Source organism: Mytilus trossulus, unplaced genomic scaffold, assembly GCF_036588685.1.
Source record: "Mytilus trossulus isolate FHL-02 unplaced genomic scaffold, PNRI_Mtr1.1.1.hap1 h1tg000158l__unscaffolded, whole genome shotgun sequence".
Classification (NCBI taxonomy): Eukaryota; Metazoa; Mollusca; class Bivalvia; order Mytilida; family Mytilidae; genus Mytilus; species Mytilus trossulus.
In genome coordinates, this window is record NW_026963304.1 from 4,171,257 (window position 1) to 4,185,532 (window position 14,276).

The following is a 14,276-nucleotide window of genomic DNA, read 5'->3' on the forward strand; positions in this document are numbered from 1 at the left end:
AAATATCCATGATATATGGTGATTTTGGTTGTACCATGTGTAGCTGTGTAACCCAAATGGTTTCAATGCATTTCGTTTAATTTTTCCCACACTTCTCTAGCACGCCCAAAGAAGTTATTATACATTTTGATTAAATTTCTTTATCATGTTTATCCATTGATATCATGGTCTTTTTGCATTATTAATGTTGATCATGATTTGTAATTTTTCAAGGTTCTGATGTGGATTGCAAGAATCTCACACATTTCTTTAAAGAAGAACTAAAGTATCAGGTGGAAAGTACAACAAGAGATATGACAAAGTTGGAGTTAATGAAGTATTTCCAAGAAATCGCCAGAACATACTTAACAGAGAAGTCAAAGGATTATCATTCCTTTATCTGTGTAATTATGAGTCATGGAAATAAGGTATTGAATTTAAATGCTAAATAATTATCTCCATTGCTCTCTGTGTACTGTTTTGTCTTTTCGATACAGACATGATCCATTCAACGACAAAACAGATGTTGTTTTTTTCCAAATCTTATTGATCAATCAATAGGAATATTGGATATACGCCAATATAAGACAGTTATCCATAGTCACAGCAAACCTAAAACAAGAAATGTAGTGCTGGTATGAGCTTTTCCCCACCATTTTCAAATTGCCAACTGTAAATCTTTCCATTACAGTGTAACCTTATTCCAGCTACACCAGTACCTGCATATAAATGCACCCAGATGATGTAATAGTTTAGGGCTTGAGTTTATCCTGATGAAGTGTTCTGTATACCAAGAACATGTTGTTGAACCAATGATTACTAATTGTAAATTTGAAGTCATTACTTTTATAGGTTGACAAACACATGATTTGATTAGAAGCTATGTCACATCTGTGTCGCACTTGTCAAAACACAATAACTTGAATGTTTTCGTTATGGTGAAATTGCCCGTCTGCTGTGCAGCAACTGTCAATATAACTTTAAATTTTTAAACATTTAATACACATGTTACCTTACATGAGTACATCAATACATTGCATGTGTCGAAGTAGGTCCATTGGCACTTTTATTTATATGTTTTGTTATCTACTATGGTGAATAACAAGAAGTTTTATAGGTCTATTTTCATACGTTTATGGGACGTATTATGGTATACCGTTGTCCGTCCCGTCCATTCATCTGTTCGTCATCAACATGTCGGACAATAACTCAAAAACGCTTGAAACAATTCGCATGAAACTTTGGTGATTGTTTATATCTATTGACGTGAGCTCCCTTTCATTTTTTAGCTCACCTGGCCCAAAGGGCCAAGTGAGCTTTTCCCATCACTTTGCGTCCGTCGTCGTCCGTCGTCGTTGTTAACTATTACAAAAATCTTCTCCTCTGAAACTACTGGGCCAAATCAAACCAAACTTGGCAACACTCATCATTGGGGTATCTAGTTTAAAAAATGTGTGGCATGACCCGGTCAACCAATCAAGATGGCCGCCACAGCTAAAAATAGAACATAGGGGTAAAATGCAGTTTTTGGCTTATAACTCAAAAACCAAAGCATTTAGAGCAAATCTGACGTGGAATAAATATGTTTATCAGGTCAAGAACTATCTGCCCTGAAATTTTCAGATGAATCAGTCAATAGGTTGTTGGGTTGCTGCCCCTGAATTGGTAATTTTTATGAAATTTTGCTGTTTTTGGTTATTATCTTGAATAGTATTATAGATAGAGATAAACTGTAAACAGCAATAATGTTCAGCAAAATAAGATCTACAAATAAGTCAACATGACCAAAATGGTCAGTTGACCCGTTTAGGAGTTATTGCCCTTTATAGTAAATTTTTAACCATTTTTCGTAAATTAAAGTAATCTTTTACAAAAATCTTCTCCTCTGAAACAACTGAGCCAAATTAATCCAAACTTGGCCACAATCATCTTTGGGGTATCTAGTTTGAAAAATGTGTGGCGTGACCTGGTCAACCAACCAAGATGGCCGCCACGGCTAAAAATAGAACATAGGGGTAAAATGCAGTTTTTGGCTTATAACTCAAAAACCAAAACATTTTGAGGAAATCTGACATGGGATAAAAATGTTTATCAGGTCAAGATCTATCTGCCCTAAAATTTTCAGATGAATCGGTCAATCGGTTGTTGGGTTGCTGCTCCTGAATTGGTAATTTTAAGGAAATTTTGCTGTTTTTGGTTTTTATCTTGAATATTATTATAGATAGAGATAAACTGTAAACAGCAATAATGTTCAACAAAGTAAGATCTACAAATAAGTCAACATGACCGAAATGGTCAGTTGACCTGTTTAGGAGTTATTGCCCTTTATAGTCAATTTTTAACCATTTTTTCCTAAATCTTAGTTATCTTTACAAAAATCTTCTCCTCTGAAACTACTGGGCCAAATTAATCTAAACTTGGCAACAATCATCTTTGGGGTATCTAGTTTAAAAAATGTGTGGCGTGACCAGGTCAACCAACCAAGATGGCCACAAAGGCTAAAAATAGAACATAGGGGTAAAATGCAGTTTTTGGCTTATAACTCAAAAACCAAAGCATTTAGAGCAATCTGACTTGGGGTGAAATTGCTTATCAGATCAATATCTATCTGCCCTGTAATTGTCAGATGAATCTGACAACCTGTTGTTGGGTTGCTGCCCGTGAATCGGAAATTTTAAGGAAATTTTGCTGTTTTTGGTTATTATCTTGAATATTATTATAGATAAAGATAAACTGTAAACAGCAATAATGTTCAGCAAAGTAGGATCTATGAATAAGTCAACATGACCGAAATGGTCGATGACCCCTAAGGAGTTATTGTCCTTTATAGTCAATTTTTAATTAACATTTCCACTGATACTTCTGGGCCAAGTTCATTATAAATAGAGATAGTTGTAAGCAGCAAGACTGTTTAGTAAAGTAAGATTTAAAAACACATCACCATCAACAAAACACAATTTTGTCATGAATTCATCTGCTTCCTTTGTTTAATATTCACATATACAAAGGTGAGCGACACAGGCTCTTTAGAGCCTCTAGTTTAGAAATATTAGATTTCAAGTTTCCGAATTTTGAGGTTTTTTTTCCATTAAAATGGGGGATTTTCCAGTTTTCGGACAATAATTCAAAAACACTTTCACCAATTTGTTAGAAACTTTAGTGAATTGTTTACATCTATTGACATGAGCTCCCGTTCGAGTTTTATAAATTTTAGATGTTACGTTGTCGAGTTATGGGGGTTTTATTCATGAACAAAGGTTTTTTTTTCCATATCTCGGACAAATAAACTCAAAAATGCTTTCTGAAGTTTTCATGAAACTTTGGTGAATTGTTTATATCTATTGATGTAAGCTCCGTTTCAATTTTTTTTAGATTTTACGTTTAAAAAAGGGGGGATTTTCCAGTTTTCGGACAATGCTTTGAGCAGTTATCATGAAACTTTGGTGACTGGTTTATATCTATTAAGATAACCTCCCTTTAGTTTTTCATGAATTTCTGGTATGACATTCAGAAGTTATTATGTGATTTTATTCATAAAAAGGGGGGATTTTCCAGTTTTCGGACAATGCTTTGAGCAGTATCATGCGCTCATGGCGCAGCTGTTTATTATCAATTGTTTACAATATAAGTTCTTGCCACCAATCCCTAGCTGATGACCTAACGAATAGCAAATGGAAATGTCGTTATATTGTTTCATGATGCAGGATTAGCCAGTCTAGTTAACACAGTTTTCGTACCACACTCCCCCGTACATTTTGATACGAGAAATATCTTTACATGCAAGAAATAGATAACTGTCCACAACCATAAGAGTATAAACAGTTCACAACCATAAGCATATATTATTTTATTATGGTTGACAATGAATATTTTCCGTTAGAAGCAGAACTAGCTGGGATAGTGTAAACAATAGTTCATACAAGGAGATATTTACATTTTCACTGTTCTTTTAATGAAATTTTACTTTATATATATTTATTGATACATATTCCAATTTTTAAAAATTAAAATATTTCAGGATGGAATTCATACAACAAATGGATTAATCACAGTGGAAGAAATAAAAAAGCCATTCAAAAACAAAAGTGGGGGCAAATTTAATGGTAAGTTTTAACCTCTATTTACAATGTAATTGAAAATGGTCATATGCCATCATTCCTGTACATCAATGTGTCACCTGATCCTGGAATTGATTTTTGAAATCATATCACAGTTGATACAAGCTTGTCATATGATGCTTACTTTTGAAAATGTCTTCAACCGTCTGCAGTCTATGAGATACTGAATGTTATCTATCCTATGTTAACTCAATTATATCTGGTGTTGTGATGTCTCAATTTGTTGATATACACCCTTCATATCATTGGCGGAAGTTTCTATGTCCTAACCAATGATTTGTCTCCATCATGTTTATTCATTTTAATTTCTGTTCTGCAGTTATAAATGCATTAGACGGTGTTCTAGATAGGATATCTGTATTATGAAGATGTACTTACATATATAGTTGACTTTGACAACAGATTTTGCGATTAAGGTTATCATCAAAATTTTGTGAATTTTTTACCTTCCTTATTGAAGTTGTGTGGCTTTTCGATTAATATTACAGTGACTTGACAGTTAGTGTTGCTATCCAGCAATTGCAACTTATTCAAAATTCTGACCAAATTGCAATTTGTTTTATAAAATCAAACTGTTAAACTGGCCAGAAATTTGAACTAACTGCTGTAGAAAACCACAGTCAAGTAGTGGAAGTGCAAGGTGATAAAATAAAACATACTTACAATCCTATAAGACTTTAACTGCACTTTTATGATGTTATGACAAAATCAGTTTGTATAGGTATATTATAGTCATTTCCATGCTGAAGGAACTGTTGTGATTTTGCATTGCTATAAAAATGTCCAAACTAAGCTTTCATATAGTTTTAATTTCTAAAAGTATTCTATATTTATAAGAATCAGACATTATGTGAATTAAAACATTTCATATTCAGTAAAATATGTGTAAAATTGCAATATGTTTGTAGGAAGTGTCCATGGGGAGATAATCATTTTTTCTTTCAAAAAGTCTTTATTCAAAAGAATAATATTTTAGGTTATTTCCCCATGGAAACTTATCAATAGCATATTGTTATTTCACACATTTTTTACCTAGTATATGATGTTTTATGTGAAATGATATCTGATTCTGAAAAACTTTACGAAAGCTTTGTTTGGACATTTTTATAGCAATTCAAAAAAAATAAAAGTACCTTCAGCATGGAAATGACTATAATATACCTATACAAACTGATGGACTAATTTGGTCACAACATCATTAAAGTGGAGATAAAGTCTTATAGGGTATAGAATAAAGATTATAAAAAAGTCTTATAGGATAAAATAAAGATAAAAAAAAAAGTCTTATAGGATATAATAAAGATAAAAAAAAAGTCTTATAGGATATGATGAAGATAAAATAAAATGTCTTATAGGATATAATAAAGATAAAAAAAAAAGTCTTATAGGATTGTAAGTATGTTTTATTTTATCACCTTGCACTTTCACATTTTGGCTGAACAATTTGTTCAATATTCTGACCAGTTGAACAATTCGGTTTAATAAAACAAATTGCAATTTGGTCAAAATTGTGAATGAGTTGCAATTGCTGGATAGCAACACTAACTGTCAAGTCACTGTAAACAAGGTCAAAATTTACAATAAAACCTTATTTACCTGTGCTTCTCCAAATGGTATTCATGAGCAAGTATCGAATGTGGTAAAGATTACATTGAATAAACTAGAAAAACACTCAGACAACAAATGACAGTTAAGTCCGCCCAAACAATTTTGATCCAAACATTAGACAAATACGACCAAAGTGAACATTAAGATAGAAGTGCAAGCGTGTATTGTATCAAAACTAATTCAATTATTTTCATATAATGTGATTATGTCAATATACTTTAGGAACAATGAAAAACATTGACAGGGGCCGTTTTATTTTCAAACAATCAATTAAAATTAAACAGATAATTATGATTTAACCTACGTCCTTTCAGACGGCCTTTTTAGGTACACATTTAATTTTATTTTTTTGTCAACGTTACTTCCTTAGATACTAAGTATGTTCATCACATTACACATGTTACATGACAAGTAACAACTTTATCAAAGTGTTGTACAAAATGTATCACGAATGGTTACATGTATGAGGAGTAAAACTGGTTGGAATATTACTACTAGTGACAAGTTTCATTAAAGTATTGTATCACGAATGGTTACATGTATGAGGAGTAAAACTGGTTGGAATATTACTACTAGTGACAAGTTTCATTAAAGTATTGTATCACGAATGGTTACATGTGTGAGGAGTAAAACTGGTTGGAATATTACTACTAGTGACAAGTTTCATTAAAGTATTGTATCACGAATGGTTACATGTGTGAGGAGTAAAACTGGTTGGAAAAGTATTACTAGTGACAAGTTTCATTAAAGTATTGTATCACGAATGGTTACATGTGTGAGGAGTAAAACTGGTTGGAATATTATGACTTGTGACAAGTTTCATTGAAGTATTGTATAATGAATGATCCATCTATGATTAGTGAAACTGGTTGGGATAATGTGAACGACCTTCCATAAAACTCAATTTGACAATTAATGTCTCAAGTTATCTTTTGATTTCTGTTTAGGACTTGGTATTTTAAAAGCTTTGGTCTTAAGTGCTTGTTATGTGTATACTTCTTTTTTAATTTCTTTCTGTCTGTTGAATTTTTGCTTTTGTTTGCTGTTCTTCAGATTTACTTCTGGACATAGGTGGTAAATTATTATTAACTTTTAAATTTAATTTCAGGTAAACCAAAACTATTTCTCATTCAAGCCTGTCGTGGAAACGAAAAGCAGGAAAAGGTTGAAGTTCTAAATCAGCTATCTGCCTCATCAGAAGTCTCCTATACTGATGCTTCTTCAGAAAACGTTCCAACAGATGCTGACATTATAGTAGCATATGCATCAACACCAGGTAAACTATCTTTAATATTTTGTTTATTTTTAAGTTGACTTATCTTTTCTATATTTTGATCAAGAGTGATTTGCCCAGTTTTAACTTCAAAGCTACCATCTGTTGATACAATGATCTGCTCACTTTTTACTTCCAGGCTACCATCTGTTGATAAAGTGCTCTGCTTGCTTTTAACTTTAATGTTACAATTTGTTGTATAGAATTGTCTGCTCACTTTTTACTTCAATGTAACCATCTGTTTATAAAGTGGTCTGGTCACTTTTAACTTAAAGGCTACCATCTGTTAAAAGAGTGGTCTGCTCACTTTTAATTTGAAGGCTAACATCTGTTGATAAAGTGGTCTGGTCACTTTTAATTTCAAGGCTATCATCTGTTGATAGAATGGTCAGCCAACTTTTAACTTCAATGTTACCATCTGTTGAAAGAGTGATCTGTCTACTTTTAACTTGAAGGCTAACATCTGTTGATACAGTGATCTGCCAATATTAGCTTCTAGGCTACACTCTGTTAATTCAGTGATCTGCTCTCTGATAACCTCTAGACTATAAGACTTATGGTGTTTAATTTTAACATTATGTAAGATGATCTAGCGGAGTTAACAATTTGTCTTATCATTTCATAAAAGTTAAAAACAGTTTGCAAATGATTCTTGTCTAGGGCATTCTTGGTAAATACTAATTTGTATTTTTTTGTTCATTCTACCCGTTAGCTGGGTATAGACTCTTTTTAACTACTGGACAGTATGAACATAAATGATGTTTTCATTGATATATGGACCTTTTTTTATCATATTTTGCAATATTGAAGGTAAGACTAAGTACAAAATCAATCATTTCCCAAAAGTCGGTGATTCAATGCTGATCTTTGTCTTTGTTATTAGAGCCCCTCCTTTAGGCGGGTCGCCTTATAGTGAACAGTCTGTCCGTCTGTCCATCCGTCCATCCGTCCGTCGGTCCGTAACATTTTAACTTTGTGTCCCCTCCAAATCTAGAGAACCATTATGATTTCATACTTTATACTTTACATTTTTATTAACCACCACCAGAGGGCATGTCATGATGTATGTACAACTTCCTAGGTCAAACGTCAAGGTAAAAAAACTTTGATTTCAGTTGACAACCCTGTGTCCTGTGGTGAAAATCATGTCCGCTCTATATCTTGAGAACTGTTATGATTTTAAATTTTATACTTGACATGTATATGAACCAACACCAGAGGGTGTGTCATAATTTATGAACGACTTCCTAGGGCAAAGTTCAAGGTCAAAAACTTTGGTTTCAGTTGACAACCCCATGTCCTATGGTAAAGATTGTGTCCGCTCTATATCTTGAGAACCGTTATCATTTCAAAGTTTATACTTGACCTGTATATAAACCAACACCAAAGGGTGTGTCATAATTTATGTGCAACTTCCGAGGTCAAAGGTCAAGGTCAAAAACTTTGGTTTCAGTTGACAACCCCATGTCCTATGGTAAAGATCATGTCAGCTCTATATCTTGAGAACTGTTATCATTTCAAAGTTTATACTTGACATGTTTATAAACCAACACCAAAGGGTGTGTCATAATTTATGTACAACTTCCTAGGTCAAAGGTCAAGGTCAAAAACTTTGGTTTCAGTTGACAAACCCATGTCCTATGTTAAAGATACAATTTTTTAATGCACATTATTCACAGCGGGGCCCACAGAGATGGCTCCCATCTCAATGATATCTAGTTCTTCAAGATATTTGTTTATTAGTGCATGCTTTAGGATAATGTCAAAACATTCCTTAGGTTATTGCCAAACGCTCGGAATTATATCAGATCTGAGATATAATACCCACATTGGAAATATTTGTTTTGTGAAATATACTATACATTAAAAGGTGTAATTAAATATAATTAATGTGATTTTTGTCGAAACTGCGACTTTTGTCGCAGAAAGCTCGACATATGGATAGTGATCAGGCGGCAAGGGTGTTAAATAGCTTCTTAAAAGCTTTATATTTTAGAAGGTGGAAGACCTGGATGCTGCATACTTTGTATATATATGCCTTATTTTACAAAGTTTCTGTCTGTCACATGCATATTGTCCTTGACCTGTTTTTCATGGTTCAGTGACTACCAGGAAAAAAGTGAAGATTTCTTGCAATGTTAATTTTTCTTTTATTATGAGTAATAGGATAACTATAGTTGGTATGTTCGTACATTACAAGGTCATCATCTCCATCAGACAGTTTTCATTTGACCTTAACTTCATTGCATGGATCAGTGAACAAGGTTAAGTTTTAGAGGTCAAGTCCGTATCTCAGATACTATATATGCAGTAGATCTAGTATAGTTGGTGTATGGAAGGGTTGTAAGGTGTAAATGTCCAACTGCAAGTGTCATCTGACCTTGACTACATTTTCATGGTTCAGTGGTTATATTTAAGTTTTCTTATACTGTATGCAATAGGTATACTATACAATGTATTTGGTGAATGAATTGATTGTAAGGTATACATGTCCAACTACCAGGTGTCATATGACTTTGACCTCATTTTTAGGGTTCAATGGTCAAAGTTTTTGTTGAGTTTTGTTCTTTTTTTCTAATACTATATGCAATGCATGAGGCAACTATATTTGGTGTATGGACATTATTTATTATGTACATGTCAGTCTGGCAGGTTTTATTCGACCTTGTCCTCATTTTCACGTTTCGCAACTTACTGCTGACCTTTTGTGTTTTGGTCTGTTTTTCTTAAACTATAAGCAATAGGTCTAGTATATTTGGTGTATGGGAGGATTGTAAGCTGTTAATATCTGTCTGGCAGGTATCATCTGACCGTGACCTTATTTTGGTGGGGTTCATTGTTCAATATTAAGTTTTCATGGTTACGTTTGTTTCTTGTATATACTATACGCAATAGGTCAACTATGTTTAATGCATATAGAATTAGTTTAAACATATTTTATTGTTCAAAACAAATGGATTAGACACAAGTTTTTCAACTTAGTTCCGTCTTCTCCATAATATACATGAATATACATTATATATATATAGCACATTCCATAAATATGTATTTTTCTAATAAGCATGAAGGCATGAAAAATAATTAAATAAATCACAACAATTGTTATTATAATATTTATACACATAAAATAATAGAAACGGCTCAATGGATATCAAACGTTCTTATTTTGAATAATCGAACACACCCAAACGATCGATCTAAAGGGAAAACGCCTACTGTTACTAGTGTGTTTTTCAATGACTTTCTATAATATTTACCTGTATAAGTTGTAAAAGTAACATACAATATTGTGAATATATATAATTGTGATACGGACATTAAATTCTGACTTTAAAAATGCGGATAAAGGGATGACAAGAACATAGATTTAATGTAAGTATCGTTTTTGTATTAACTTCAATAATTGAAATCCATTGAGGCGAAACATTATGTTAACCGTTATGAACAACAAATCGATCATTCGAACAATGCATCGTCTGTACTGTAGACTAATTGATAAAACAATAACCAGCAAGGTTGATATCAGAGTGAGAAACGTTGAGTTTCTTTTATATATTTATGTACAGCAGAAAATATTACAAAATTGTCTTTTGTATCTAAGTTGTCATTACCAAACAATAACAAATCAATTGTAACAGGAATGTCTAAGTGGGTCAGTTCAGTAAGCATAACATTTCTTTGCGATGCAAATTTATTACAATATAATAAATAGTGTTCAACACTTTCACTAGTGTACCCACATGCACAATAAACATCATGTACTAAATTGGCCTTGTTTAAATCTGCGCTAAGTGCACTGCACTTGTTGCGTAGCCTTGCATGAAATATAGATAGCAGTCTATCTCCACAAAAATAGTACCTAGGAGGTTTTACATTATGAAAATACAGTTTTGTTCTTTTTTTCTAATGCTATATGCAATGCATGAGGCAACTATATTTGGTGTATGGACATTATTTATTATGTACATGTCAGTCTGGCAGGTTTTATTCGACCTTGTCCTCATTTTCACGTTTCGCAACTTACTGCTGACCTTTTGTGTTTTGGTCTGTTTTTCTTAAACTATAAGCAGTAGATCTAGTATATTTGGTGTATGGGAGGATTGTAAGCTGTTAATATCTGTCTGGCAGGTATCATCTGACCGTGACCTTATTTTGGTGGGGTTCATTGTTCAATATTAAGTTTTCATGGTTACGTTTGTTTCTTGTATATACTATACGCAATAGGTCAACTATATTTAATGCATATATAGAATTAGTTTAAACATATTTTATTGTTCAAAACAAATGGATTAGACACAAGTTTTTCAACCTAGTTCCGTCTTCTCCATAATATACATGAATATACATTATATTTATATAGCACATTACATAAATTTGTATTTTTCTAATAAGCATGAAGGCATGAAAAATAATTAAATAAATCACAACTATTGTTATTATAATATTTATACACATAAAATAATAGGAACGGCTCAATGGATATCAAACGTTCTTATTTTGAATAATCAAACACACCCAAACGATCGGTCTAAAGGGAAAACACCAACTGTTACTAGTGTGTTTATCAATGACTTTCTATAATATTTACCTGTATAAGTTGTAAAAGTAACATACAATATTGTGAATATATATAATTGTGATACGGACATTAAATTCTGACTTTAAAAATGAAGATAAAGGGATGACAAGAACATAGATTTAATGTAAGTATCGTTTTTGTATTAACTTCAATAATTGAAATCCATTGAGGCGAAACATTATGTTAACCGTTATGAACAACAAATCGATCATTCGAACAATGCATCGTCTGTACTGTAGACTAATTGATAAAACAATAACCAGCAAGGTTGATATCAGAGTGAGAAACGTTGAGTTTCTTTTATATATTTATGTACAGCAGAAAATATTACAAAATTGTCTTTTGTATCTAAGTTGTCATTACCAAACAATAACAAATCAATTGTAACAGGAATGTCTAAGTGGGTCAGTTCAGTAAGCATAACATTTCTTTGCGATGCAAATTTATTACAATATAATAAATAGTGTTCAACACTTTCAATAGTGTACCCACATGCACAATAAACATCATGTACTAAATTGGCCTTGTTTAAATCTGCGCTAAGTGCACTGCACTTGTTGCGTAGCCTTGCATGAAATATAGATAGCAGTCTATCTCCATAAAAATAGTACCTAGGAGGTTTTACATTATGAAAATACAGTTGTTGCAATTGTAACTTGAAAGAAGAGAAAGTAGGAATTTGACGAATATGCAAATCTAATTCATTCCACAATGTAATAGAAGATGGAAAAAAAGACTGTTGATAAACTGATAGACGATTCAATGGTATACATGTATTAATGTTATGTCTATTTCGCAGGTTATAATTATTAGTATCTGATACATACGGAGGAACCAATACTTGTAAATAATCCGGTGTTTGGTTATTTACAATTTTATAAAACATGGACAGTTTTTTAACTTCCCTTCTGACACTTAATTTCTCCCATCCCGTCTCTCTATAAATAGAGTTGATACTAGCATAACATGGTAAGCCGGTAACTATACGTGCAGCTTCAATCTGAATCTTTTCTAACCTTTCGGAATTAATTTGCCCACAGTTGTCCCAAACTTCAGATGAATATTCCAAAATAGGACGAATAAAAATCATATAAATCTTTTCAAGATATTCCCTTTATAGTCTAAATTTTAGTTTCCTCAGTACATTTACTTGTTTTGACGTCTTCTCTATCAGTTTTTCAACATGTTTATTCCATTTACAGTCACTACTTAAAATAATACCTAAATGTTTATGTGTATCTACAGGAGCTATTGAGACTCTACCAAAATCAAAAGTAAGGACGTTCTGCATATTCCTAGGATTAAAAATCATGATATCTGTTTTATTAGGATTAAATTTTAGCATCCACTTTTCAGACCAATTTTGCAAATTATCTAAATCAATATTTATTAAAGTGTTGAGACTTGTAACATCGGGTGCAGTATGGCCAATAGATGTGTCATCTGCAAAAGGTCTACTGAACCTACTTAGATCATCTGCAATGTCATTTATGTAAATCAAAAATAATAATGGACCAAGTACCGACCCCTGGGGCACACCAGCTCTTAAACAGCCCAATGTGGATAGTGAATCTTTCATAACCACTCTTTGTGACCGTCCCGATAAGTAACTTTTCAACCAACATAATAAATCCCCTTTAATGCCATATTTTTCGAGCTTATATAAAAGACCTTTGATCCAAACTGTATCAAAAGCTTTACTTATGTCCACAACTGTTATACTAGTAAGTTGTTTGTCGTTTAGTGACTTTATAATATGGTTATACAACTCAATCAATTGATGGGTAGTAGAATATCCAGGAATGAATCCTGATTGAAACTTGTATAATAGATTATGTGAATGCAAATGATTAAAAATATTTTTTAAAACTATTTTTTCCAGAAGTTTGCTCACACAAGATAATAAAGAGACAGGTCTATAATTTGAGGGCAAAGATTTATCACCACTTTTAAATAATGAAATAACATGTGCAATTTTCCACTGGTTTGGGAATATTTTATCCCGTAATGACCTATTGAATAATAAACATAATGGTTTTGAAATTTTTTTTTTTTTTTTTTTTTTTTTTTTTTTTTTTTTTTTTTTTTTTTTTTATTTTTATTATTTATAACTTCCAATTTACAACATAATATACACAAATATAATAGCAATATATAATATATAAATCTATAGATATTATCTAATCAATACAACTGTCTATTAGGAAGCATTTTTTTTTTTTTTTTTTTTTTTTTTAAATACAAATAAAAGACATAGAGTAAAGCAGTTTGAACACCAGAGAGAGAGAGAGAGAGAGAGAGAGAGAGAGAGAGAGAGAGAGAGAGAGAGAGAGAGAGAGAGAGAGAGAGAGAGAGAGAGAGAGAGAGAGAGAGAGAGAGAGAGTTTTTTTAAAACATCTAGAATTATAAATATATTGCTTTATGGTAAGAAAAATAGTATTTTCTGCATTGCCTTTTGATATTTTTGCAGAGTTACCAAACAAAAAAACTTCTTGTGTAAAAAGTACACTAATTCCATTGGTCAGAAACCAATTTTCAATCTGTTCTAATAATAATTGTGTATGTTCACATTCCCAAAATAAATGTTCTAATGTTTCAATTTCTCTATTACAAAAAGTACAATTTGGATTATCATAAATCTTAATTTTATAAACAAATTTGTTTGTAGCTAAGATTCGATGATTGAATCTATACTGTAGCCACTGTAACTAAGTATTAT

General features: G+C 32.1%; 1 protein-coding gene across 1 annotated transcript in view; it reads left to right on the forward strand.

Annotated features, from left to right (window-relative positions):
• The window catches only part of LOC134700479 (uncharacterized), a 521,631-nt gene that overhangs the window by 494,901 nt on the left and 12,454 nt on the right, over positions 1 to 14,276 (forward strand). Inside the window, exons 9-11 of the mRNA XM_063561872.1 lie at positions 214 to 407; positions 3,998 to 4,082; positions 6,814 to 6,981. Coding sequence (XP_063417942.1) covers positions 214 to 407; positions 3,998 to 4,082; positions 6,814 to 6,981 — 447 coding nt within the window. The remainder of the gene's footprint in view (positions 1 to 213; positions 408 to 3,997; positions 4,083 to 6,813; positions 6,982 to 14,276) is intronic.